At 50.7% G+C, this 27,082-nt stretch overlaps 2 protein-coding genes across 3 annotated transcripts; both read left to right on the forward strand.

Moving 5' to 3' along the window:
- Nucleotides 1-933: 933 nt before the first annotated feature.
- Nucleotides 934-19,952, forward strand: ATP8B1 (ATPase phospholipid transporting 8B1). The gene is made up of 29 exons (XM_027907429.1): nucleotides 934-976; nucleotides 3,206-3,307; nucleotides 7,980-8,172; nucleotides 10,086-10,183; nucleotides 10,509-10,622; nucleotides 11,022-11,120; nucleotides 11,223-11,284; nucleotides 11,426-11,498; nucleotides 11,593-11,663; nucleotides 12,038-12,120; nucleotides 12,245-12,403; nucleotides 12,562-12,650; nucleotides 12,929-13,119; nucleotides 13,203-13,411; nucleotides 13,830-13,873; nucleotides 13,986-14,142; nucleotides 14,495-14,683; nucleotides 14,809-14,921; nucleotides 15,153-15,317; nucleotides 15,416-15,527; nucleotides 15,721-15,796; nucleotides 15,905-16,037; nucleotides 16,241-16,526; nucleotides 17,116-17,339; nucleotides 17,751-17,834; nucleotides 18,104-18,349; nucleotides 18,502-18,640; nucleotides 18,722-18,852; nucleotides 19,313-19,952. Exons 2-29 carry the CDS (start codon nucleotides 3,302-3,304, stop codon nucleotides 19,544-19,546), a joined length of 3,780 nt encoding a protein of 1,259 aa, XP_027763230.1. The 5' UTR covers nucleotides 934-976; nucleotides 3,206-3,301; the 3' UTR covers nucleotides 19,547-19,952.
- Nucleotides 19,953-20,540: 588 nt separating this feature from the next.
- On the forward strand, nucleotides 20,541-26,270 carry NARS (asparaginyl-tRNA synthetase). 2 transcript variants are annotated; one of them, XM_027907431.1, is made up of 15 exons: nucleotides 20,541-20,611; nucleotides 21,290-21,369; nucleotides 21,554-21,619; nucleotides 21,721-21,813; nucleotides 21,997-22,086; nucleotides 22,211-22,289; nucleotides 22,639-22,709; nucleotides 22,958-23,044; nucleotides 23,745-23,966; nucleotides 24,065-24,264; nucleotides 24,427-24,562; nucleotides 24,666-24,779; nucleotides 25,223-25,354; nucleotides 25,534-25,665; nucleotides 25,810-25,941. In XM_027907431.1, the coding sequence occupies exons 1-15, from the start codon at nucleotides 20,569-20,571 to the stop codon at nucleotides 25,939-25,941; spliced, it is 1,677 nt and encodes a 558-aa protein (XP_027763232.1). In that variant the 5' UTR covers nucleotides 20,541-20,568. The 2 variants fall into 2 exon arrangements, with proteins under 2 accessions (XP_027763232.1, XP_027763231.1); XM_027907430.1 differs by having other exon boundaries at nucleotides 20,552-20,611; nucleotides 21,287-21,369; nucleotides 25,810-26,270.
- The last annotated feature ends 812 nt before the right edge of the window (nucleotides 26,271-27,082 follow it).

Genomic DNA, 27,082 nt, shown 5'->3' on the forward strand with positions numbered 1-27,082 from the left:
TTTTTAATTAACTTTGATTTTTTTCCAGTGTGAGGAATTTGAGGCAGGCAGTAAAAGAGAAAAGTGCTGAAAGACGCAGCTCTGGAACCCAGCACCACATTTTAGGTCTAGGAAAAACAAGTCTGTTTGAACAAGACTGTTTTTCCTGGCACAGGAAAATTGAGTATTGTTGCTGCTGAAAAATAAACCAGGTGATCTGTCCTATACCTGTCAGTCCAAAACAAAGATCACTTTTAGTACAGAGCAGCAGCCCATCATCACTTTAGAGACAGTGAATATTTTCCATTTTTTCCTCTTTAATCAGGTCAGTAACCATGCCTGCATTTCACTTGCCCTAAATTGCATTATTTGTGAACAAAAGTGCATATACGGCAGAGCTGCATTACTGCCACCCCTAAACATAACCACTTTACCTGTTAATTAATGAGCAAAACTATCGGTCTTAGTCTTAGCAATTCCACTCCTGAGCATTCCCTAACTGTCCAGTCCTTCCTCAAAAGGATTTGGGAACCAGGAGACCACTCGGACCCTTCAAAAAGCCAAAAGCTTAAAACCCTGTACCCCTTCCAAAGTTGCACAGTCCAGTAGGTAAAGAGGGATAAAACAAACCCTGTCACTCAAAACACCGCCAGGAGGGAGGTCCCACCTGTCGCCAAAGCTGTGCGTCCTTCCCGCGGGCTGGGGCAGGAGCAGGGACCCCCGGAGCCCCCAGCCCCTCGGCCGGAGGGTGCTCCGGCCCCTCCCGGGGGTGCCAGCAGCCCGGAGGGTCCCTCCGGCCCTGCCCCCGGCCCCGAGCGGGGAGGCTGCGGCGGGCGCGGCCCCGCCGTGTCGTGCCGGGGCTGGACACGGGGCCGGGCCGGGCGGCCCCTCCCCTGCTCCCCGCCCGGCGAACCGGGGGAACCCGTCGGGCCGGTCTGGCGGCAGCTCCCGGGCAGCGCGGGAGGCGCCGGGCGCGGAGCGGGGACCGCGGGCACAGGTGGGGCCGGGCCGGGCCGGGGGCTCCGCCGAGGGGCGGCTGCGGGGCGGGGGCTGCCGGGGCTGCGGGGCCGCTCCCCCCGTACCTGAGGGGCCGGCGGCGCGGGGGGCGCGGTCCGTCCATCGCCTCCGGGTCCGTCCATCGCCCCCTCCGCAGCTGCGGCGTCCGGCGGGCCGGGGATCGGGGCAGGGCTGTGTCCCATCCCGTCCCGCCGCACAGGAGGGGCTGGGGTCGGGGCAGGGCTGTGTCCCATCCCGTCCCGCCGCACAGGAGGGGCCGGGGATCGGGGCAGGGCTGTGTCCCATCCCGTCCCGCCGCACAGGAGGGGCCGGGGCTGACGCCGGGCGCACCCGGAACGCTTTCCCTTCCCTTTCCCACCCTTCCCAGAACATCACCTGCCGGGAGCGGGGCGCTCGGCGCGTTGTTGGGGGCTTTGGAGCTGTTGGCATCCGCTGTCCTGCGGGACAGCGTGTCCGGGCACAGAACCCGCACCCCGCGGAGATCCCGCGGGATGCGCGGCCGGTGATCCCCGGGTTTAGCGCGGAGCCTCCAGCGCGGAGGTTTCAGGAGAGCGCGGGAGGTTGTGGGAGGTGAGGTAAGGCACACCGGCTGTCCGTGTCTCCCGAGCCCCGCCGGGCACTGACTCGCTCTCGTGGCCTTGGGCTACTTGCCCTGCTCCCCGCTTTTTCTCCCCCATATCTATAAATGATGAAAACAGCCTTCAGGGCTGCGGGGCGATTACTTATTAGTCAATGTTTATACATCCCTCAGAGCAGCAACAGGTGGCTGCATAAGGAACACTAATTCTGCAACAGAAAATCCTGGCAGGGTTACTTGTGAGATCAGCGATTCCCTTGGAAAGCATATTTTGACCTCAAACAAAATCGGTGTCTTGGTGCTGTTACCTCCTTGTTGGTGCCCATCACTTCAACAGCATCCCTTCCTCGGAGAGGGGATGGAGCTGTGCTAAATGGAGCAGCTAATGGAGCATTTCAGCGCGGCTCGGGTGTCAGCAGGAGCTGTTTGAAACCCAAGAGGATGAGCTGCGCAGGGAGCCCTGGCAGGGAGCGTTGCCCGAATGAGGAACAGCGCTGGGAGGTTGATCTCCACTCCCAGGGGTCTGGGGGTGGATGGTGTGGAGAACCAGGAGTGGGTGGGTGGGATTTGGGATGACCTGGTCCTTGAGCTACCGCCACCTGTGTCATTTTGTGGTTTCTCCACCGGTGTTCATGTTAGAGTGTGGATGCTTTTGTACCTGTCCCAGGCCTGTGTTTGTCTCTGTGTTAACGTGTAGGTACCACAGAGACTATTTCCACTAACTTCTAAACTGTTCTCCCTTGATTCTGCCAGGTGAGACAGCCTGTCAATCTGCTTTGCAGTTTGGGATGGTGAATTCCAAAAGCCACTCGCTCTCTTTGCAGCAAACCTATTTTTAACTGAGCCACAAAGTATTTCCCTGCTCTGCTGGTGCTGGGGTTGTTGTTTGAGGGCAGAGGAATCTCCCCAGCCTGAGCACTGAAAGGTGGGCAGGGGTGGATTGGTGTTGCTATGGGTCTGAGGGGTTGTGATGTTCCTCCCAGCCTCTGGTAAATGAGATGCTTTGTGCAGCTGTAACCGAATGCAGGATGTTGGCCAGCACCTCCTGAAACCCAACCCCGGCCCTGCCAGTGACTTACCCGATGGCCTGGGGCAAATCACTTACCCTCTCTTGTCGGGGTGAAGGCCGTGGTTCTCATTAGGGACTGATGATGCAGGAGCTCTCGGGTGCTGTGCTGTGCCACCTCTGCTTTTTGGCAGGCTCGCACGACTCCTCCGTCACGCGCCACGGGTTCTCCTCACGTGTTCCTGCAGAAATGAGAAACAGGCTTTAAATGTGATAGCAGAGATGGCAATTGGAGCAAGCTCATGGATGCTCTTGGTACAAACTGCTGTCCAGTGAGGCACAGGGAGATGTACAGCTAAAGCCTGTGAAAAAGGGGGGGGGGGAAGGATAAGCAATGTAGACAAAACAGGAAACAAATCAAGGAAAGGACTACTGGCCAAAGTGACTTTGTGCCTGAGAGGAGGCAGAGGAGCAGTATGGAAGGGTTTGGAGAACTAACCAGAAATCTCCCTTTGTCTTTGCAAGGTAAATTAATGTCACGGTTTGCCTAAAGAATGTTTTTGTTATTGTGTGCACATGAGGTGGAAGTCGGCCAAGAAACCATTTTCTACCTTGTTTTGTTGCAGATGGAGCCTGATTTGAAGCAGGACACGGGATTCTCCAGAGGCAGCCGGTGTCAGCACCTGTAATGCAGATTCTGCTTCAACCACACACTCCACTGGATGAAGGTGAGTTTAGGAAAACAGCTCCAGTGTCCATTGTAGGTGCTGCCAGAAAAGGTACGTTCCTGTAATCTCCAACCCTGGGAGCAGGAAGTAACCTTTGTTTTTTCCAGCTAAAAGTGCCTGCTGGTTTTGATGGCGAGGGTGATATGTAGGAAAAGAACTCTATTTATAACGTTCCAAAAGTCTTCCAGGCCAAACAATGCTGTTTGAGTGTGCCCCCAAATAATTCTAACTCCTTTATTAACCCCAAGACAGGCTGTTTTATAACATGAACCCTGAGAGCAACATAACAGCCTCTAAAAGGCAGGTTGAAACCCCTTGAGAGTGCACTGGAACCTGCAGCTTGAGCAAAGGTTACCAGCTGTCTTATCTTCTGCAAAGATAGCGAGTCTTGCCTTGGACTTTAAATGATGGGACTCTGCAAATCTGTTAATGAGAAATCCTAGGGCAGATAATGGGCAAAATGATGATTTTGTTTCTGCAGTGACCCATCTTCAGCCATCCCAGTGCAGCCTCAGGCAGCTGGGCCTGTAGGCTGCGGGTCTCTTTGTTGGGATGTCTCTTTGTGTGATACATCCTGGATCACAAGCTATGTTGTTTCTTTTGGCTTCGAGTGCACAGTGCCCTCGGTTGGCCCAGAGGAGTTGAGGTTTCAGTCTGGGGTTCAGTTTGCACTGAAGGTGCTGATGGAGACTGCTGGGATGAGCAAGAGCCTGTCCCCAGCCTCAGCTGGCTCCAAGCTGGTACCTAAACTCCTGAGCTTGCCTTTCCCCAGGGCATTCCAAGCATAGGACAGCCAGTGTGTTTCAGAACCAACCAGGGAGGGAAATTGTCCCCTTGAAGATACAGTTTCTGGGTGTTCAATTATTTTAAAGGAGTCATTCAAGGAACTGACTGGAGCTATTGCATTTGGAACAGTTCTATGAATTGATCAGCCTAAGGCATGTCATTTGCATGGCAGTTTAACCAAAGCTCAGTGTTTGGAGCTAAGGTTATTTCCTTGGCCTTTCGGTGCTGATTCATGCTATTTCGAGTAACTGCTGTGTTTTCTTTTCCTTTCCAAACGTCATAAAGATTAGCTGGAAGGTTGAGTTGTTCAGAAGATCCTTCTATCTGCCTGTCCAAGCACTTGTTACCAGCAGCATTTCATATCTGCTTTGAGTAGTATGTGATCCATGTGATCTACGGGCAGGAAATCCAGTTTATGATTTGCCTGTTTCCCTGCAGCAGCGCTGGTTCCAGGGAGTTGAGTTGATGGATACATTTTTAATGAAGGCTGATACTCTGTGAAAGCCTTGGGCTGGGACGGCTGAGGGGTGAAGGGAAAGGCAATATCCTGCCCTGGAAGGCCTTGGCTTCTTGGCTGCACTTTGGGAAGGTTACAGATTCATTCTGAAACCTCTGGGGGTGTAAGGTGGGGTGTGGACTCACGTCCTTTAAATCCCCGTGTCTGCTCTGGCGGAGCAGCCCAGTGCCCTGTGGGCTGTGATTCCTCTCAGGTGTCGGGGTTGCAGCCCCCCCAGCCTCCATTCAGTCGCTGTTCCCTGCCAGGCCATCGTTATTCCACACTCCCTTTCCAGCTCCCACTCTCCATTACTGGTGAGGTGAGCAGTGTGGTACAGCTGCAGATGCAGAATAATTCCTGCTGTCTCTTAGGGGAAAATGTAATTGGAGTAATTGTGAATCTGCCAGGAGGTCCTTGGGGAACCCCCCATTCCCAGAGGTTGATGTCAGGTGTGGGTTTCTGGTGCAGTTTCGGGAGCTGGTGCTCAGCCCTCCTGCCAGTTGGTGTTGTTTTGCAACGCTGGTTTCTCCAGTAACTCACAGTAAAGAAATAAATCTGATATGTCTGAGGATCAAGCTTTGCTTTTTCTAATACCTGGTTAATTAAATCAGTGAAACATCTTACTGTACCTTTTTTGTCCTGAGCAGTTCAGAAGTGTCTCTCTGAGTTCCTTTTTGTACTACCTGAGTTTGCTTTATGACTCCTGCTCAAAATATTGATGTTGCTGTGTTGTGAAAGAACGGTCCGTGGCCAGGTTGGAGCAGCTGTTGTCCCTGGCACTGCAGGAACGTGGGAGGCTGTGCAGAACAACGTGCCGAGGAGCTGAACATGCAGGTTGGGAGCTGAGCGCAGGTTGTGAGGGCTGGCAGGTGTTCAATGGTTTGGCTTCCTCTGCTTCCCTTTTGTAGTTCTTTATATCCATAATAAACAGAAATAAGTTTAGTAGCATTTTAATCCTTTTGCTATACATGTCCCTTGTTCTAGATAGATCTGTTAACTTTTAGGGCCACTTTGAGTGATGATCTGATTTGCAGCATTAAAGTTACAGTCCCTGTGACCCCAAGTTGTCATGTGCAGTGACTCTCCAGAGGAGAATTAGAGTAAGATTGGTTTGGGTTGTTGTTTACTGCCTTCAAACAAATGCAGTAAGAGCTTTTTTTACAAGGTTGAAGTTACTCCCAATTAGCTGGTACTTGCCCTGAGGCAGGAACAGACACAAAATCTGAGTGACCCAAGTACTGTGGAATTTGTCCTTTTAGTAAGTAAACTGGTGTTTAATGCTGCTTTCATCTCCTTCACCTCCCCATATATCAATACTGCCCTTGGATCAGCTGGATTTCCCAAGCTGGGAGCTGGGTGTTGCTCCCTGCTGGCACGGCCAGTGTGACCTCATGCTTCCTCTAGGCTGAAGTGCTGCCCAGTGGAAGGGTTTTCTGTGAGACCTCATGCTTCCTCCAGGCTGAAGTGCTGCCCAGTGGAAGGGTTTTCTGTGACCCAGCTGAAACAGGGTGAAAGCCCCATCTTCAAGTCAGGAACTCGAAAACCAGGACCATGCAGCCAAGAATGTGAAAGGGGAGACATCCTGATCGCTCTCCACCTTCCTTGAACTTCTGACATGGCTCTGCCAGCCCAGCCAGCCCTTCTCTTCCAGACCAGGTGTCAAGAAACTTAACTCTAAACCAATTTGTCAGGCTGTCACTGGAGGCCTGCTCTGCCCTGGGTCCCCCAGCACCCCTGTGCTCTCTCCTGGGCAACTCCACTGGCTCCTGCAGGTGACTGATGCCTCCTGCACAATGCTGATGGTGTGCCCACAGCACAGAGCACATGTGTTGCCCGCAGGGCAACACTTCAGATCTCCTCTATTAACGAGGTTTGCCAGTTTATAGTTCAGTTATCTAAAGAGGTAAAGTGATTACAGTTCATTTATCCTTACCTCAGCAGATCATCTCCCCGGTGTCCATTCCCAGTCTGTTCCCAGTCCGTTCCCAGTCAGCACCACAGGCTGCTGTTGCTGGTGTTGTAGGAATTTCCATTTAGCCACGCATTTGTGATGGAAAACAAAAGCAGTGTGGTTTTGACATCTCATCTACCCCTCTGCATGATTAATTAGCTCATTAATGATTAAGCAGTTAATCAGTAAAGATTAATAGACTAAGGGCTGAATCTCTGAGTGCCAGGGCTATGAGCTTGTGTTGTTTGTCGTGCAGTGAGAGCGAGCCAAAGATCTGGTGGCATTTTGTGTGCCAGGGGCTGTGTGGGTGAGGAGCTCCAGCTGCTTTCCCCCAGCAGTGCCCACCTGAGGTGTCAGCAGGGCAGAAAGAACAACAGGAGCAAAAAGAGGGGAAACAAACCGAAATATCCCAGTGAGGCATTCATGGGGCCTGAGCTGGAGCTTGGATTTTGTGCATCCTGAGGTGTGTTCCCTGACTCCAAGGCTGCTGAGGAAAACAAATGATCTCTTTGTAGACGTGTCAGGTTCCACACCCTGTTAGTGACCAGCTGTCATATTCCTGGCTAACCCCATCATGGAGCAGCCTCCAACAGCTTGTGGGGGCTTGGGAGAAGTTGTGTTAATTCCTGCTCAGTCAGCCTGGTGGGTTTGGTGTGTTTTGGGAATGGCAGTTGGTGTGCTGGGCGGGCTCAGAGCGTGGCCTGCCTGGGCTCCCTGCCAGCACAGTGTCACCGGAGCAGCACAGTCAGAGCTCATTAATATTTATCTCTCTCTTATAGGGGATGTTAAGGAGGCGAGACAGTTGAGCTTTGCAGAACCAGAAGCTGAGGGGGGGTTTGGTGTCGGCCCTGCCGGTTGCTGGGTTTGTCAGCACAGGCAGTGCCACGCTGGGGAGGCAGGTCCAGGGACAAGCTGTGTCCCACGGTGTCCTCAGGTGTTTGGATCTCGGCATGTGGGATCTTGCAGTGACAAACCTTGACGTTCAGCCCGTGGGGAGCAGAGAGGAAGCCAGGCTGGTTTCTGGCTGGAGGACCAGCAGTGTGAACCCTCCACGTATGGCCCAGGGCTCAGTGTCCAGTTCTGTCCCCCACAGGGCTCCAGCTCCTGTGGCCCCACAGGGGATGATGTAATGGCACACGTGTTTGTGGGCTCCCCGGTTCCTCCATCCCACTGGAGGTGTGCTGCCTCTGGAGCACACGGTGTTCCTTGGTGACACGTGTAATTACACGTAGCAGGTGGTAATGGAGGGCTGGCTGGCACAGTAACTGCCCTCTGCCTGTGCTCTGTGCTGGAGAACCGAGCCTGTGCCCTCTGCTGCTCTGGGGAAACTGGTTTCCCATGTGGGGTTGGTGCCCAGCACCAAGGGAGTGGAATGAGAGACTGGTTCCCAGCCCTTGCTCTGTGAGGTCCTTCCCCTAACCTGTCCAAAACGCTGGCAGGGTGTTAGCAGGATGATCTCGGAACGCGATTCGGAGACCACCTTGGACGAGGACTCCCAGCCCAACGATGAGGTGATGCCCTACAGTGACGATGAGACGGAGGACGAGCTGGACCCTCGGCAGCCTGGGGCTGAACCAGGGCAGAGCCCAACCCACCGACACACTGAGGAGAGCCGAGAGCCCGGGAGAAAAGGTAACAGAAACGATCCTGAATGCAGAGGCTGAGCCTCGGGGATCGATTGGACTTCTGTGCTCAGTTGCCAGGTAGGATTTGGAACAGCTTATCTGACTCTGGAGGAAGCACTGATGGCAGTTTAGCAAAGTCAGAACGAAACTGAGCTCCATTCCAAGCTGCAGCCACAGTTCTGGGCCACCGGCCCTTGCGTAAAGCTAATGAGCTGCGTGGTGACCTCCTCTTAATTGAGGCAGGCACTAGATGTGCATGGCCTGTGCTCTGGGAGCAGCTCGAGCAGAGCTCCAGATTCTTGTCTTCCCAATCCTCTGAAGACTGGCACCAGCATAAGCTGTTTGCTGTGTTCAGTCAGTGCTTTCCCTGGATTTCTGCTCTCTAAGGCTTGCACAGAGCAGGTTTCTGCCTCGCTGCTCCTTTTGTAGCCTGTGAGATTCCTGAAAGGTAAAAGGTGAGTAGGAGGAGTTCAAAGAAACCATCAGGTGCAGCCTGTGGCTGCTGCCAGGGAAGGAACATCAGTGGGAGGAACCTTTCTGGCATCTGTTCAAGCCTCTGCCCAAGGAGGAGCTGCAGCTCCTTTAAATCCCCCTTTTGCAGTGGGAGTACTTTTAATTTAACCAAGGCCTGTTTCATTAATACAGATTCCTTCCTGCTTGGGTGACAACTCCCCTCTCGTTTTATAACCATCTATATTGTGTTTTCATTTTATAACCACCTATCACATGTTTAGTTTGGGGGATTTCTATGATGACATTCTTTAAAGATGATGAATTACCAATGCAGCTGCCCAAATATTAGGTATTAGTGCCAGAGTTTAAAGTAATTTTGTGGAGCTTCCTTCCTGCAGGTTTTATTTCAGACCCTAATTTGCCAGTTTTCTATCAGTTTTGTCAACACTGCAATGTTTTGGAAAGCGGTGGAGAAATGTTTATGTAGATTTGTTTACGATTCTCTTTAATCCTGTCATTTCCACTAAATTCAGTTACTTTCTCAAGTCACGCTCTTTGGTAATGCTTATAAACTTCTCACCCCAAAGCTGGTCCTTCAAGGTAAATATTTCTCTCGGTGAGAGCTTGTGGCTTGCACTTCCAGCACGGTGATTACAAGCCCCTAAAAAAGGGGCTGTGCAATCCCAGGGAAGATGCAGGAATGGCAGTCCAGGCTTGCTGTAAGGTGGGAGGGAAACAAAGGGCTTTGTGCTCCCTTGGAGCAGCCCAGGAGCACCTCCACGGTGCTCTCAGCGTGCCAGGCCCACGCCTCTGCCTCCGGGAGTTTCACCCGGTCCACGGGGAAGAGAATCCCGTGAAACCAGGAAGAGCACCCGTGAAAGACGAGGGATGAGTCAGGAAAGCTGCGTTTCCAAACCCTGCCTGCGTCACCCTTCCCAGGCAGGCAGAGCTCCTGGCAGATGCCTCAAACCCATGGAATGAGAACCCTCGGTGTGGCTGAGGAAATAAACTGAACACTTCAGATTTGTCCCTCTTTTATGGGTGTAAATGAAAACCATGGCACAGTGCGGGTACATCAAATTATCGCTTTCAAAAGCGACCTGACCTCTTCATTTCTAGACAGACAGAAAGCTGTTTGGAATGGTTAGTGCCTCTCGGGTGTCACAGAAGCAAAGGAAAAGGGGGGAGGGAATTTAGCATGAATAAATGTCACTCTGCAGGTTTTCAGTTTCTCACAGAACTCCTAAATTGTTAAGCAACACTTCTTCCTACCCCCGACGATATTTGAATTGTTAATAGAGACAAAACGTCTTGAAAAGCTTTTTTTAGCCTATGTACTAAAAAGCAGGTACCAGCCGTGCTTCAATCGAAAGTGCCTTTAGAAGATGGAATTGAGAGAAAGCCTGAAAGTGGGGGATTTGTTCCCTCGTGTTTGTAACAAGTTTTGACCCATTTTGTCACTTCCAGACTGCAGCTGGCAAGTGAAAGCAAACGATCGGCGCTTCTACGACCAGCCCGGCTTTAAGAGAACAATCTTTCTGTGCTTCAAAAAAAACAAATATGCGGTAAGTTGTCTTACCTCGATGAGGTGCTAACTGCCAGGTGGATGCTTCCTTAATCCCTGCGTGATCCTTGGAATGGCTGGCTGGTGGTGTCAAAGCATCGTTCACACTTCCTTAGGGTTTCCAGCAGAGGAGGGCGGGATAACTGGGTTGGGGTTTGTCAATGGAAATCCAAGGGATCAAGAGATGTGCTTACCGTGAGATGGAGAATCAGGAGCCAGGTGCTCTCAGCACAAATTCTCACGTGGTTGCTTTAGTGAAAACTATGCACATTTGTGGTGGAAGAAGAACCTGCTGTGTGTGACTGACATTTAAATTTCTCCCACAGGACAATGCAATCAAGACATACAAGTACAACGCCATCACTTTTTTACCTCTGAATCTGTTTGAACAGTTTAAGAGAGCAGCCAACTTCTATTTCCTTGTTCTTCTCATTTTGCAGGTAAGAAAGAGAATACTCACTGGGAAGGGAATTTGGGCTCAGTAATATTTGTGGCACAACTCGGGGCTCTACCTGAACTGCTACAGAGACCAGCCCTGTCCCAGCAGAAACAGGACGGGCTGATGCAGAGCTCATGAATTTCATGAGGAAAAGATGTCTCTTGGGTTCAACTGGTGAATCAGAAGCACCAACAGGATATATGAGTGACTGTGATTTTTAAAGAGGAGCTGATGCTGAAGTAGGGCAGCGCAGCCAAACTTTTCCTGGAGAGTTTTGTTCATTTTCACAGCCTGATGTGTTGGTTTCTCTTTCATGTTCTAGTCAGATCAGTATGAAATGCCTCTGGGTTGAGCTTACCTGACGATCCTGTGCTGAACTGATTTGATTGCTGTTTTGCAGTCCATTCCCCAGATAAGTACCCTGGCGTGGTACACGACGCTGGTGCCCTTGCTCTTCGTGCTGGGAATAACTGCAATCAAAGACCTGGTGGATGACATTGTAAGAGCCCTGCCCTGCTCATGTGAAAAGCAAACCCCCCAGAGCAGCTCATTTGTCCTGTTGTGACACACGGCAGGAGTACATTCTCTGCTCTGGTTTCAGGCTCGTCACAGGATGGACAACGAGGTCAATAACAGGACATGTGATGTCATCAAGGATGGAAGGTTTGTATGTTCCCTCCTGAGCTCTGTAAGTGATGATTGGTGCCTTGTTACTGAGCTTTGTCACAGAGCTGAGGCAAGATTTATAGAGTGCATAGTGTTGTGGATTAAAGAGCAGCAATCATTAAACTATCTCGATATTAGGTTCAAACCCGCAAAATGGAAAGATATTAAAGTTGGTGATGTCATTCGCCTGAAGAAAAATACTTTCGTTCCTGTAAGTGCTTCAGACACTTTTGGTTTATGTTTCTACAGAGTTCTGTGGGAATTTTGACCTGGATTTATTTGCTGTCTCTTTATTTGTTTTCTAGGCTGATATTTTACTGCTGTCCAGCTCAGAACCAAACAGTCTGTGCTACGTGGAGACAGCTGAACTGGATGGGTGAGGCTCTGCTTAAGGATGTCTTGCAGTTAATTTGGGGTGACTGGTGAAAGAGCAAAGGGTGTGCATGTCAGATTCTACTCACCAAGGAGGGAACTCTGGGAACTGAGAAACTGTTTCCAGATGTTGATTCCCACAATTCACTCTGAATCAGTGAGGGTCCACCAGAGTGCCACAGAGATGTCAGAAGTGTTGGAGAATGTGACATGGGAAGAAAGGGGGAAGGATGTGGACTTATTTTTTACCTTTGGAAAAGGTTGTCCAGAGAAGTAGTGGCACCTATGGCATATTGATTTCCTTCCTTTAATGTTGCTCAAACTTCTCTCCTGTGTCCGTGTTTTCGATACAATTGCCTTTTTATCCTTTCTTCTTAGTGAGACTAATCTAAAATTCAAAATGGCCCTGGAGGTGACACACAGACATCTGCAGGAAGAGAGCGCCCTGGCAAACTTTGATGGTTGGTGCAGTTCCATCCCTGACACCCTTAAAACAGCTGAAACACTTCACAAGTCAGTGCAAGTAAAGTAAAGCTGCTTCTGTGGTTCTTGTAATTTAAACATATTCCCCTCCAAATTTTGTAGGTCTGATTGAATGTGAAGAGCCCAATAACCGACTGGATAAGTTTACAGGAACATTATTCTGGAGAAACTCAAGTTATTCCCTGGATGCTGATAAGATTTTGTTGCGTGGCTGTAAGATCAGGAATACGGATTTCTGCCATGGAATGGTGGTATTTGCAGGTGTGTAATATTTCCCCATGGAAAGTACACCTGTAGAGTGAAAAGGCACCTTCATCCTGTAGACATCAGCTGTATTTCACCTGGTAAAACAGCAATACTGGCACTTGTTTCTTTATTATAACTTTCCCCTGGTTTAATTTTTTGCTCTTTATATTTAGGTGCTGACACAAAAATAATGAAAAATAGCGGAAAGACAAGATTTAAAAGGACAAAGATTGACTCCCTGATGAACTACATGGTTTATACTGTAAGGCTTTTTGTTTCAAATTCACACAGTTGTTTGTTTTTAAGTGAGTAGTGAATGCAAAGTTAGGTGACTTTTTCTTGTGTGTGTGTAATAAGAATGGCTCCGATTGTTTTTCCCTGCTGAGCTGGGGTGGAGGAGGAAATGTGGGAAGGTGCCTTTGTGGGAAAGGCTTGCTCCTTTTCTTCTGACAAATACCTGTCACGTTTGGAAGACGGGGATGTGGGATTTGAGCCGAGCCAAGCTCTTGGAAGTGTGACAGGCCCGTGTGCCCCCTGCAGATCATCGTGGTCCTCATCCTGCTGTCTGCCGGGCTGGCCATCGGACACACCTACTGGGAACAGCAGATTGGCAACTGCTCCTGGTACCTCTCTGATGCTCAGGACTTCAGCCCTCCCTACCGGGGCTTCCTCAACTTCTGGGGGTACATCATCGTGCTCAACACCATGGTGCCCATCTCCCTCTACGTCAGGTAGGGGGATGCCTGGGCAGGGGCCGTTCGTTCGGGGTGTGAGCTGCAGCGGGGGGTGAGAACGTTCCCTCTCTTTCCCTCAGTGTGGAAGTGATTCGCTTCGGCCAGAGCTACTTCATCAACTGGGACCTGCAGATGTACTACCCCGAGAAGGACACGGCGGCCAAGGCCAGGACCACCACGCTCAACGAGCAGCTGGGGCAGATCCAGTACATCTTCTCCGACAAGACTGGAACCCTCACTCAGAACATCATGACCTTTAAAAAGTGCTGCATAAACGGCCAAAGATACGGTAATCTGCGCCGAGCCTCTGCAAAGGAGGAGGGATTTTAATGCTTGGGGGAAATCAGGTGCATTCGAGTCAGCTCCAGCTGAACTTCCACAGTTTGCCCTGGCACTGAGTAAAGCTCCAGCACTGTTGAATTACTGGGGTTTTCCCACTGCTTTCCCATTTACAAATTGATGGACTTGTGTGAAAACTTACCAGCAGAAAAGCTGAAAATTGGTTATTTACAAAATTATTTACTTTCACTAAAATGTTTTGGGGACAAAATCTAGAAACAAACAAGGACATTTAGTGAGAGCAGCAGCTTCTCCTTTCCCTGTTCCTTCCATTCCTAGTGCAGGACATAATTTAGATGTGTCTCACTCTGTGCTGGGTTGTAAAAGCTTTGCTGTGGTCCCTCTGACGGCGGGTGCTTGCCTTGCAGGAGACAGCCGGGACAGAGCGGGGCAGCCCCAGAGCCACCCCGAGGTAGGTCTGTGGAACAGAAAGTCCCTTGGCAGAGGGTGGAGAGGTGCAGGTGGGCTCAAGGCAAGGGCAGCTGCGGTGACTCACACTCCCTCATGCCCTGTTTTCTGAGCAGCAGGTGGATTTCAGCTGGAATGCATACGCAGACGGGAAGTTCCTATTCTATGATCACTATCTGATAGAGCAAATAAAGTCTGGAAAGGAGCCGGAAATTCACAAGTTCTTTTTTCTGCTTGCCATTTGTCACACGGTCATGGCTGACACTTCTGATGGTGAGTGTGGGATTACTGTCGGTTTTTTTCTTGTGTAGGAGGAAACAATAATTCAAATCCAGGGACTGCACAAGGGAGAGGCCCAAAACAAATGCTGATCTCATAAAGGAGAAGGAGCGTTAACCTGCTCTTTTCAATGAAACCAAACTAAATGTAGAGGTGACCAGCTCTTGAATTCAGTGAGTTCCTGGAGGGAGGTGGGCTCAGCACCGATCCCGATGGAGGCACACCCAGTAAAAGGGGGTCCCCAGTGCCTGTGCTCCGTGTGCGCTGCTGTCGGGGGCCGCAGCAGTGTCCAGGTGTATCCTCAGGTGTATCCCGGCTTTCTCTCCTCCCTCCTCCGATGCTGCAGGTCAGCTCAACTACCAGGCAGCCTCCCCGGACGAGGGGGCCCTGGTGACGGCCGCCAGGCACTTCGGCTACGTGTTCCTGTCCCGCACGCAGAGCACCATCACGCTCAGCGAGATGGGCGCCCAGAGGACCTACGATGTCCTGGCCATCCTGGACTTCAACAGCGACAGGAAAAGGATGTCTGTCATCGGTGAGCTCACGGCAGCCAGCCCCCGTGGACAGGGTCACCTGTGCTTCCCGGGGGAAGAGGGGACTGCCAGGGCAGCTGGGGGCAAGAATTAGCAGCTGTGTGACCTCTCCTGTTTTCCTGCACAGTACGAGAGGCCAGTGGGAACATCAGGCTGTATTGCAAAGGGGCTGATACGGTGATTTATGAGCGGCTGCACCCCAGCAATCCAAAGAGAGAAGCCACAGAAGAGGCACTCGATGTATGTTTGTACTTTATATGCTGTTTTTAAATCAAAAATGGTGTATTTCTGACAATACTGCCAGTAATTTCCTTTTCCTACGCTATTAACACAAATGCAGGCCTGCAATTGCTTCTGCAAATTGGAACTTGTTTTGTCAAGCTTTCTAAATGCTCACGGTCTTAACTCTTACCTTTGGATTGCAGGTGAAGTTTTCTTCTGTGCATACGTGTGGGTTTTATTATTTTTCAGGTCTTTGCAAATGAAACTCTCAGGACACTCTGCCTGGGCTATAGAGACATAAGTCAGGATGAATTTGATGCGTGGAATAAGAAGTTTGCGGAGGCCAGTTTAGCTACAAGTAACCGAGATGAAGCTCTGGACAAAGTGTATGAGGAGATAGAAAAAAACTTGATTGTAAGAAGCTGTGCATTTTTAGTGTACTTCTATTCTTATGTTAAAAGAAACAGATTTTTTTTATGTTACTAAACACCTGTATTTCAAATCCCTTCCAGCTGCTTGGTGCAACAGCTATTGAAGACAAACTGCAGGATGGGGTTCCAGAAACTATCTCCAGACTCTCCAAAGCAGACATTAAAATCTGGGTGCTCACTGGTGACAAAAAAGGTGGGTTTGCTTACAGCCAAAGAGCTAAAAACAGGAGGATTTTTTTTCCTGTTCATCCACACTGGGGTATTGAAAGGGAATTCTCAAACTGAAATATAAATCAAAGATTACTGAAGTGCTCCCACCAGACAGAACAGCCAGAACTCATGACAGAACTTTCAGTAAATACTTTCCTCTCCATTTCTTTCTGTAGAAACTGCAGAAAATATTGGATTCTCTTGTGAGCTCTTGACAGAGGAAACAGCCATCTGCTATGGAGAAGATACCAGGCAAGTGAAAACACAGAGGATTTTCTTTCCAGGATTTTCAGTCTGGGACTGATCAAACTGAAAGGTTGTCCTTGGTTCTCCTGTAATAGTCTCCTGCTCTCTTCCCAGTGCTCTCCTTCAAACTAGGCTGGAAAACCAGAGGAACAGGGCTGGATCCAGCACACATTCCTCTCTCAGAATGAACGAGCCCTTCTTCCAGGGCAGCAAAGATCGGGCTCTAATCATCACTGGCTCCTGGCTGGTAGGTACAGAGGCTGGTTGGGATTTTGGGGCACCACCAGGCCCCAGTGTCCCTCCCTGAGGGACTCTGTTCCTTTGTCTGCACGAGAAGTGCCAGATATGGGTTGTTGGGAGCATAATGACCTCAGGGGTGTTGCTGGGCAGTACCCGGAGTGGGACTGGAAACGGTGCAGAAGGGAACACAATACATTTCTGTTAACACAGAATGAAATCCTGCTGGAGAAGAAAAAGAAGAAAAAGAAGCTGAGGCTGAAATTCCCCAGAACAGCAGAAGAGAAGAAAAAGCAGGCTGAGAAGAGGAGAAGGGCTGAGGCCTACAAGGAGCAGCAGCAGAAGAACTTTGTTGACCTGGCGTGCGAGTGCAGGGCCGTGATCTGCTGCCGCGTGACGCCCAAGCAGAAGGCCATGGTGGTGGAGCTGGTGCAGAAGTACAAGAAGGCCGTCACCCTGGCCATCGGGGACGGCGCCAATGACGTGAACATGATCAAAAGTAAGGCAGCTGCAGCACTCCCTGGCTAGGACACATCTCCTCTGCCCTGCTCCTGCACTCTCTCCACTGTCCCTCTCTGCTCAGAAGACTCTTCCATCTGTGTCACTGCCACAGGGCTTTTGCTTCTGTGCCTGTTTCCCTTTCTGAGGAAGCCCTTTAGGAAATGGTTAGTGGTTTTTCCTGGTCTTTTTTTTTACACATTTCCGAGAAGGGACATGAGTTCCACCTGTTATGTTGGGGGTTACAGTAGTTTAATACAAACCCCAAAGCAATAGCGTGGGTGCCCCTTGCCCGGAGGCAATAACCATCCTGGATTGCAGCTGCTGCTCTCTGAACCTCTTCCCAAGACATCCCACTGAGAAGGAAACCTCTGGGATAGGGTTTATGTCCCTAAACTGCCTGGCCAGTTTGTTCAGGGCTTTGCTTGCTCTGTCTCATCATTTGGTTCTGCTTTGTTCAAACTTCCCATGTCTGTTCTGACAGAACAAGGACTGAGAGCGAATCCAGGTGACAGTAGAGACGTGCCCCATTCACGTTGTTCCTGTCCCTTTGTCCAGCCTGGTGTGTGATGTTTGTGTCCTTGCCCCAGCTGCCCACATTGGAGTTGGGATCAGTGGCCAGGAAGGGATGCAGGCCGTCATGTCCAGCGACTACTCCTTCGCGCAGTTCCGATACCTCCAGCGCCTGCTGCTGGTCCACGGGCGGTGGTCTTACATCAGGATGTGCAAGTTTCTGAGATACTTCTTCTACAAGAACTTCGCTTTCACGCTGGTCCACATCTGGTACTCCTTCTTCAACGGCTTCTCTGCCCAGGTAGGAAGGTCTGCTGGGGTGGGATGACAACAAGCAGATACTCTGTCAGGGCGGGACAGCAAAGGCTTAACCTGGGATGTGGTGGGATCCTGAAGCTGTCACCAGGGATTTCTGCAGGAGAGTAGGTGATGAGTACTGAGAGAGTTATTACAAGCAGTTGGGTATGATTTAGAGCCCTGAAGTCAGGCCCATGGTTGTACAGGGAGGAAGGTTTGTAAGGAGCAGGGCAGCATTACTCAGGCTGAAGAGTTCCAGCAGAGCCTTGAGCCGAGGTGCTGCTGCCTTTGGGGTGAACACCGAGCCAGGGAACTGAAAGCCACAGGAGAGCACAGGCGAGTTTTCTCAGCAACTGGAGGGGAAGGATGGGGTCCAAAGAAATCACTGACTCCTGCAATTCCCCCTCTTCTGCAGACAGCCTACGAGGACTGGTTCATCACACTGTACAACGTGCTGTATTCCAGCCTGCCGGTCCTGCTTGTCGGCCTGCTCGACCAGGTATTCCCACGTGGACACAACAGACGAGCCCAAAGGCATCTGCCAGCGGGTCTTTACTTATATCGACGCTGGTCCATAAAACAGGGGCAGTTCGTTTGGGTTTGTGGCTTTTTTAAAAGTTTTCCTCGTGCATTACTCTGTGCAAAGCCCTGCTATTGGAGAGGGAAAGGGATCTGCCACTCCCTTTGGGACACTGGATAGCTGAGCTTCTCTCTTCAAAGCTCAGCACATTGCAACAGCTTTCCTTTTCTTTCCCCCCCTTTATTAAGGACGTGAACGACAAACTGAGCCTTCGGTTCCCCGAATTGTATATTTTGGGCCAGAGGGATTTACTTTTCAACTACAAGAAATTCTTTTTAAGTTTGCTCCATGGAGCTGTAACTTCACTCATCATCTTCTTCATCCCGTACGGAGCTTACCTTAAGTCTATGGGACAAGATGGAGAAGCCCCTGCAGATTATCAGTCCTTTGCTGTCACAGCAGCATCTTCCCTGATATTTGTCGTCAATTTTCAGGCAAGTAAACTTGGCTCCCTGAGCTCTGGTGCTCTGAGAACACTTTCTGCTCACGGTTCTAAATTTCTGCACTAAAAATGTAACAATATGCAAAAAGTAGTTGGCGTTATTTGGAATGAATAGACTGACTTGGCACTTTTGTTTGCTTTCAGATTGGCCTGGATACATCTTACTGGACTTTTGTTAATGCTTTTTCAGTATTTGGGAGTATTGCACTTTACTTTGGGATCACATTTGACTTGCACAGTGCTGGAATCCACGTTCTCTTCCCTTCCGCTTTTCAGTTCACAGGTCAGTCCTCGTGGTTTGTGGTTCTTGGTCCTGTCTCAGGCAGCTTTGTCACACAGTAACTTTTGTTCGGTTTGTTCCCAGGAACTGCTCCCAATGCTCTGCGACAGCCGTACCTCTGGCTCACCATGATCTTATCCATTGCCATCTGCTTGCTCCCTATAGTGGCCCAGCGTTTCTTATCCATGACGGTCTGGCCTTCGGAAAGCGACAAAGTGAGTGAAGGCTGCGTTGTTTTGATGAATTTGGCAGGTGTTTACTTACAGGAGTTGGTGTTGGTGCTGAGACCTGGGCTAGTAGAAGGTGTCCCTGCCCATGGCAGGGGAGTGGAGAGGATGGGCTTCCAACCCAAACCAGTCTGGGATTGTGTAATTCCATGAGAGACAAATAAGTGCTGGTGCCCTCAGGGAGGTGACACAAGTCTGGAGCTCTGGTCCTGGGGCTGGCCGGGGGCAGCAGCTCAGTGGGGGCTGATTCGTTGTGTGCTTGGCTGAGAGCCGGTGAGGGTACCGAGATCCCCAGGTCGGGGTTAATTTGGGCTGGGCTGCAGTGCCAGGGTGATGTGTCAGTGCAGGGGACAGGCTGTGGCTGCTGTGGCTGCTTCTGCCCTGTCCTGAGCTGGCACACAGCCCAGGGTGTGAGAGCCCTAACCCCCGGCGCGCTGTGTGTGTGCAGATCCAGCGGAACCGTCGGAAGTACCAGCTGGAGGAGCAGCAGTGGCGGCGCCGGCACAGCGCGTTCCGCCGCGGGCTCTCCGCCCGCCGCTCCGCCTACGCCTTCTCGCACCAGCGCGGCTACGCCGACCTCATCGCCTCGGGCCGCAGCATCCGCAAGAGGAGGGCCCCGCTGGACGCAGTGCTGGCCACAGCCACCGGGACGGGCAGCGGGGACACCCGGGGGACGAGCTGAGGCACCGCGGGATGGCCATTCTTATCCCCTTTATCCCACTGATTGCACAGAACTGTTCTAAACAAACTCAGGATCTTTTTTTTAACCAAATGGCATAAGGACATGAGGGTTTTTATGTCTTATCACAGAACTTTCTGGGCTTGGACTCCTGGGAATACAGAAAATCCAAGAGTTCTCCATGGAGCTACTGATCCTTGTGTGACTGCTCTGTGTGACAGTGAAGGACACGTGTGCTGGGAATGGAAACCCACCAGGATCAGTTTTTAGTGATGCCTGGAATTGCAGACTTTTCACTTTTTAATACTATCGTGGTACAAAACTGCAGCTACATTTCATATTTGTCTTTGAAAGCTGTTTCCTTTGTGTACTCCATTTCATTAACTGCTCGGACATCACGGCACGTGAGGTGCTCGGAGGGCCCTGGACACCAACAGAGCTGGCACAGCTGAGCTGGGCATATGTGTGGTAGTAAACTTCAGCCCATGTCAGACTGGTTAGGAATTAGGATAGATCTGGTGTCTGGAAGCTGCCCCTGCGGCTGGCACAGCCTGTTCATTTCAGTTCTGGATACAGTGATGGATAACCGGCAATCAGTCACTCCCATTGGAACATACTTTACATGCTGGTGCCTTAATTCTCACAGTGTAAAAAGTGTTTTTATGAGTCTCCTTACATTTGCACATTCTTTACTCGACTTGAGATGTCTGAATGTTTATCTACTTTCCCTTCCCGGACTAAGGTTGATTATTGAAATGGTTCTCTAGTAAAAATCATGACCTACAGCTCTCGTTTAGTGGAATGTACATTTCAAAAGTGCAATGCAAAATAAATACTCTCCAGTGCAGCGCTCGTGTTGTGATGAGCGCAGGGGCGCGCACAGAAGGCTGCGGATGGAATTGCCTCCCGTGTCCCATGTCTCCCTGGCAGGGGAAGGTGCAGGGCGGGGCGGCTGACGCAACCCGGCGCGGGGTTGGCTCAGGGAGCGCTGTGATGCAGTTCCTGCCGGGCAGTGCCGGGCGGCCATGGCTGGCGAGGTGCTGGGCCGGACGGCGGCGATGGCGCTCGGTGAGACCCGGCCGGGCCCGGCATCCCCGCCATCCCCCGCATCCCCGCCATCCCTCGCATCTCCGCCATCCCTCGCATCCCCGCCATCCCCTGCCCCCGCATCCGCGGCATCCCTCGCGTACCCCGTGTCCCGATGCGGGCACGGGCGGTGCCGGGGCCGTGGCGGAGCAGCCCCCGGACCGCCGGGACCCGGAGCCCGGGCCCTCTCCCTTTGGCTGTGCTTCCAGTGTCGGTTCCCGGCCCTGAGCGAGCCGAGCGCTGCTCCGCGCCCCGGCTGCTCCCCAGTCCCTGTCCCCCTGTCCCCCTGCCCTCCTGCCTCCCTGCACGAGGCTGTTCCCGGGAAGGGCCGCAGCTCGTTCCCGGTGTGCAGGCAGTGACTCCCGGGAGTTCCGTACCTCGGCAGCCCTTACGGCTTAAAAACACACTGCATGGATTGATTTTTACCGTGGACAGTATGAGATAATTCTTGTGCTGTCTGACCAGCTGGTGCCTTTGAAGGTTTACCAGTGCTTATAACCACCACTATTTGGTATCCTAGAGAGGTTTGGGGTGGGGGGAACCTTTAAAGGTCACCTTGTCCAGCCCCTTGCAGTGAGCAGGGTCACATCCCTCTGTGTCCAGATTTTCCTCCTAATTTTTATTTTACTAATTGCCCGTGTTTGTGATGTATCCTAGAAGAGCTGTACGTGTCTGAACGAGAGGGCAATGACTCTACCGGTGATGGGACGCAGAAGAAACCATTCAAGACAGTGTTAAAGGTAAGTGTGGAAAATACCTGCTTTGTTTGGAAGAGTGTGGAATGTGCTTTGGACAAGTGCTGGCCCTTGTATTTTTCATATGAAATTCATACCTGTTTTTGCCACCTGAGCAGAAGCAGAGTGCCTGCTCAGGCTCTGTGAGGATGATTTTTGTTCACCTCTGTTATTTTCTCCCCCTTTTTAGGCATTGATGACAGCAGGGAAAGAGCCATTTCCTACGATTTATGTGGATTCTCAAAAGGAAAATGAGGTGCTGTGGCATTAAAGCTTCCTAGTGGGAATATTTTACTGCTGCTCAGTGTGAAGGGACACAGTGTAATGTTCTCTGTTCTCTCTCCTTGGATTCTTTAGAGATGGGCCATCATTTCCAAGTCACAGATGAAGAATGTCAAAAAGCTGTGGCACAGGGAGCAGATGAAGAATGAAGCCAAGGAGAAGAAAGAGGTAGGCTGCAGAGAGAGCAGGGCACCTTTGTTTTCCAAAAACTGTGTCCCTGTCACTGTGTGTCACTGTTGTTCCTGCCCCTCCAAAAAAGCTGCAGTTAGTTCCTCACTGGGGCCATTGTTTCACATGTTACTTACAGTTGGCCTGTTTACAGCTGTTTAATAAGTTACTTCTTTTAACCAGGCAGAAGATCTCTTGAGAAGAGAGAAGAACCTGGAGGAAGCTAAGAAGGTTGTTATCAAGAATGATCCCAGCCTTCCAGAGCCCAAATGCGTGAGTATGATCCCGTGCCTTGGAGCACGGGGACTGTGTGTGCTCTGGGATGGGCTCTGGATGAACCCTGTGTGCAGGAGGTGGTGAATCATTCCCCTGCTTGGTGGCTTTTATTCCCTGACAGGTGAAGATCAACGCTCTGGAGGCTTACAGAGGGCAGAGAGTGAAGATTTTTGGCTGGATTCACAGGTTACGGAGGCAAGGTAAGGCACGAGCACTACTGAGCTTGGGCAGGGAGATGGAACCAGCACAGTGGCCTTCAAAATTTGGACACAGCACGAGTCCAACAGCACCTACCCTGAGATTTTTAAACCATCAGTTAGGTGTCCTCTGTGGTTTATCAGTGGTCACTGCAACACTGACAGTTTCCCCTAATGTGTGAGCATACAGACATTTCTTAGTTCAGATTCTACGGGATTTTCAGTTTGGAGTCTGGCCCTGCAGAATTTCCTCAAAAGACTTGTTCTGTGTTTTAAGCTAATCCTGCTAAGTGAGGAGCTTACCAGTATCTGCTTGTAGTGAAATCAGCAGATTTCCTCTCTTTTTAACTAGGGAAAAATCTGATGTTCATTGTCCTGAGAGATGGCACAGGGTTTCTTCAGTGCGTCCTTTCTGATGACCTGGTAAGTTGTGATGGTTTCATTCTGTTCTGTCATTAAATGAAGTGTTCATACCTCTTTTATACAACCGTTGGGAAATTCTCCTAAACCTACTGACTCAGCTTTGTTATTGTTCATTGTGTCTCCTGCCCCGAGTGTGTCAGTGTGAGAACTGTCTGGAAGTGACTGTAAGTTTGTCTGTGACTCCGTAGACGGCGCAGGAATTGTAAGAATAAAATGTGCTTACCCTGGCTGTGTCTCCTTCCCTGCAGTGCCAGTGCTACAACGGGCTGGTGCTGTCCACCGAGAGCAGCGTGGCGGTGTACGGCACTCTGAACCTCCTGCCTGAGGGCAAGCAGGTATGGCAGCTCCTCTGGGTTCTCCTCCTCTGTGACAGGTCATGGCTGTCCTGGCAGAAACAGAAGGAATCATTTGATTATTTCAGCAGCAATTAGGTTTAGAGCAAAGACAAACCTCCCAAAGCTGCGCTGTCACCCCTGGCTTGGAGTGGGGCAGGTGAACTGTGTGACTGTTCTGCTCTTGCCTGAAACGATTTTCCACTGATGGGCATTTCCTAGACTTACATTTCTGTAAAAATGTGCGGGTTAGCCTTTGAAAATCTGGATTCCTACCCTGAAAATACTGAGAATTAATTAAAAACGCCATTTTCAGGGATGTAAGGCGGCCGTGACCCACAAGGGGGAGCTGTTGAGAGCAGAGCTCGGGGTCACAGGCTGGGCTGGGAGGGACCTTCAAGCCCATCCAGTGCCACCCCTGCCATGGGCAGGGACACCTTCCACTATCCCAGGCTGCTCCAAGCCCCGTCCAACCTGGCCTTGGACACTCCCAGGGATCCAGGGGCAGCCACAGCTTCTCTGGGCAACCTGTGCCAGGGCCTGCCCACCCTCTCAGGGAGGAATTCCTTCCCAGTATCCCATCTAACCCTGCCCTGTGGCATTGCCATTGTCCTTTGTCCTGTCACTCCAGGCCCTTGTGAAAGGCCACCCCGGGACAAACAGTGGACTTTTCCCCCAGTGTTTGTTTCTGTGCCCCTGGCAGGCTCCGGGAGGCCACGAGCTGAGCTGTGATTACTGGGAGCTCATCGGCCTGGCCCCGGCAGGAGGGGCTGACAATCTGCTCAACGAGGACTCGGAGGTGGACGTGCAGCTCAACAACAGGCACATGATGATTCGAGGTGAGAACATGTCCAAAATCTTCAAGGTGCGCTCCATGGTCGTGCAGGCCTTCAGGGATCACTTCTTTGCCAACGGCTACTATGAAGTAAGTGTGAGCTCCCTCGGTGACTGCTCTAATGCCCTGACTCGTGTGCTGTCACTGTCCTCGGTTCTTCCCTCGATGACAGCCCTGTTCTTCAACAGGTCACACCACCGACCCTAGTGCAGACGCAGGTGGAGGGAGGCTCCACCCTGTTCAAGCTGGATTACTTTGGGGAAGAGGCCTATTTGACCCAGTCGTCCCAGCTGTACCTGGAGACCTGCCTGCCGGCCCTGGGAGACGTCTTCTGCGTGGCTCAGTCGTACCGGGCCGAGCAGTCCAGGACCCGCAGGCACTTGGCAGAGTATGGACAGTTCACAGCTTGATTTCCCTCACAGCGTGGCAGTGGGGAAAATTTAAAAGGGGACAGAAATGTGTGTTTGTGTGGGGGGGTTTTTAATGAGTTTATTTCATAAAGGTGTATTGCCTGTGTGTGGTTTTGCAGTGGTGTGACTCTGTGTTTCAGGTACACTCACATCGAAGCTGAGTGTCCTTTCATAAGTTTTGAGGATTTGTTGGACCGTCTGGAGAATTTGGTGTGTGATGTCGTAGACAGAGTCTTGAAATCACCTGCAGCGGGTTTCCTGTATGACCTCAACCCGGTAGGCAGTGGGAATAGCCAAAAAAAAATAGGATCTTTAGTCTTTCCTGATCAGTGTGATCCTTTGGGGAAGGCAGAATAATGATGTTTGCTCTTATCCTCAGGGCTTCCAGCCCCCCAAACGTCCCTTCCGACGCATGAACTACACCGAGGCCATTGAGTGGCTGAAGGAACATGATGTGAAGAAGGAAGATGGCACCTACTATGAGTTTGGGGAGGTAGGTCCTGCGGGGAGGTGGGGTAATGCCATGCAGGAGTGCAGTTGTGAGATGGGATTTCACCTCATGTCCCTGAGCATTGGAATCCAAACCTGTGTTGTCACCTGTCACCTGTTCCCTGTCTGCTCTTCTCCAACATGTGAGACAGTTGGAGCTCCAGAGAACTTGATGCCATAGCCAGGGTTTTTTATCTCACTTTTCTGTCTGAGACATTAGGAAGACTTAGATTTTAATTGAACAGATTTTGTCCCCTGGACATATCTGGTTTTATATAAAATACATATTTTTCTATGATAAGTTTGTATGAAGAATTTAGGTACATCAGGATGAATGTGTGGACAGGTGTGGTCTGCACCTGACTTTGTTTCATGCCTGGTTCGTGTGGGACTGGTGCATGGGAGCATTTTGGTGTTAAATATTAATAAATCCTCCTCTAACCGTAGGATATTCCCGAAGCCCCCGAGAGACTGATGACAGACACCATTAACGAGCCCATCCTGCTGTGCCGCTTCCCTGCAGAGATCAAGTCGTTCTACATGCAGCGCTGCCACGACGACGCGCGGCTCACCGAGTCTGTGAGTTGTGCCTGCCTGCTGCTGTGGGGAGTGCTGCTGGGAACGAGTGCTCCAGGGAAATCCTTGGAGGATCCTTGCCAGGCTTTGTGGTTGGCCTGGCACGGCGCGTTCGGGCTGTTTGTCCTCCCCTCCTGCCGCAGCTCTGTTGTGAGCGGTGGGTGTGCTGTGGTGCGTTGCAGGTGGACGTGCTGATGCCAAACGTGGGTGAGATTGTTGGGGGCTCCATGCGCACGTGGGACAGCGAGGAGCTGCTCGAAGGCTACAAGAGGGAGGGCATTGATCCCACCCCCTACTACTGGTACACGGATCAGGTCAGTACAGCAGTGTGCTGCTGGGCACACACCAGAGTTGGGGTTTTTCCCCCTTGGGAGGATTGGTTTGTTTCTGGTGGTATTACTGCAACTCTAAATAAGAAGAAAATGTGTAATATCCACTCTCTGCTTCAAATTTCACAGAGAAAATACGGTACGTGCCCTCACGGGGGATATGGTTTGGGATTGGAGCGGTTCCTGACCTGGATCCTGAACAGACACCACATCCGAGATGTCTGTCTCTACCCACGCTTTGTGCAGCGCTGCAAACCTTAGCCATCCTTGGGAAAATCTCCTGGAAAAACCGAGCAGCTGATGCTTGGGAAAGAACAATACACTCTGCTGTACTACAGCCTGTCCAACAACAACACTTCCTGCAACCTGTTGCTAATTCAAATACCTATTTAGGATGTGAAATGGAAAAGAAACAACCCTCTTTTTCTAAAAAATGCTACTAATTAACTGGAAGAAGCCTTAGAAAAATTGTTGAGCTACGTGTATGCTCTTGAGTCAACACAAAACAAAGATCCTGATAAGTTGTCATTTAAAACCCAAGATACGCTTCTGCTTTTAATTTCTGTGACTTAAAATATGCTGGGCATTTGGTGATTTTGGTTTTAAATTTGCTTTAATTTTAATCTCTTTTCTCTTGGGGTTTCTTGTTGGGGAAGTCAGGAGTTCAGGCTCCTGAAGTTCCCTAACAGTGCCCTCTGAGAATGGTATGGAGAGACATGGACAAAGGATAAAAATGGGAATGATTACGTTGAGCGCTGCACTTTTTTAGCTCCTGCTGATTCTAATGGGGGTTCTCTGAGTTGATTTGGTACCAAGGTGTGTAGTACAGTGCACAGAATTCCACTGCAAGGGATGGGTTGGGTTGGGTTTAGGGTTTTCTGGTTTTTTTCAGATTATTTATTGCTCAGCAATGCTGAGGCTGCTGGCAAGGCAGGCTTTGCTCCCTTTCCCAAGAGCTGTGGATGAAGCGCTGCTGTGGGTCCAGGCACACCCAGGCTGGGCATGTGGGTTTGGTGCCTTTTGCTCCCTGTTTGAAACCAGAAATTACTGAAGACCCAAAGGAACTGGTACCTGAGGCACTGTTGGATTTCCAAACTGTCCAGGCAGCGCTTTCCCACGCCGTGCTGAGATGTGTTCATAGAGCAGCTCCCTGGTCCCTTGTGCTGCTGCAGCTGAGCAGCTTCTCTGGCTGTAATCAAATTATCAAGTAGGGTTAATGAAATACTTCATGTGTTCAGTCATCTGTATGGTTTTTAGTCATAAAAAAAGCAATTCCTTTTACCGGAGAGAAAAAAAATGGTGGGGGCATCATGTGCCACCTGCACTGAGACTTGAGCTGGATTTGCTGTTCACTCCTGGAACTGTTAAGTGGTGGATATCCATATTTTTGTAGTAACTGATT

Source organism: Empidonax traillii, unplaced genomic scaffold, assembly GCF_003031625.1.
Source record: "Empidonax traillii isolate 1590-97213 ecotype Southwest subspecies unplaced genomic scaffold, ASM303162v1 scaffold1462:size220982, whole genome shotgun sequence".
Lineage (NCBI taxonomy): Eukaryota > Metazoa > Chordata > Aves > Passeriformes > Tyrannidae > Empidonax > Empidonax traillii.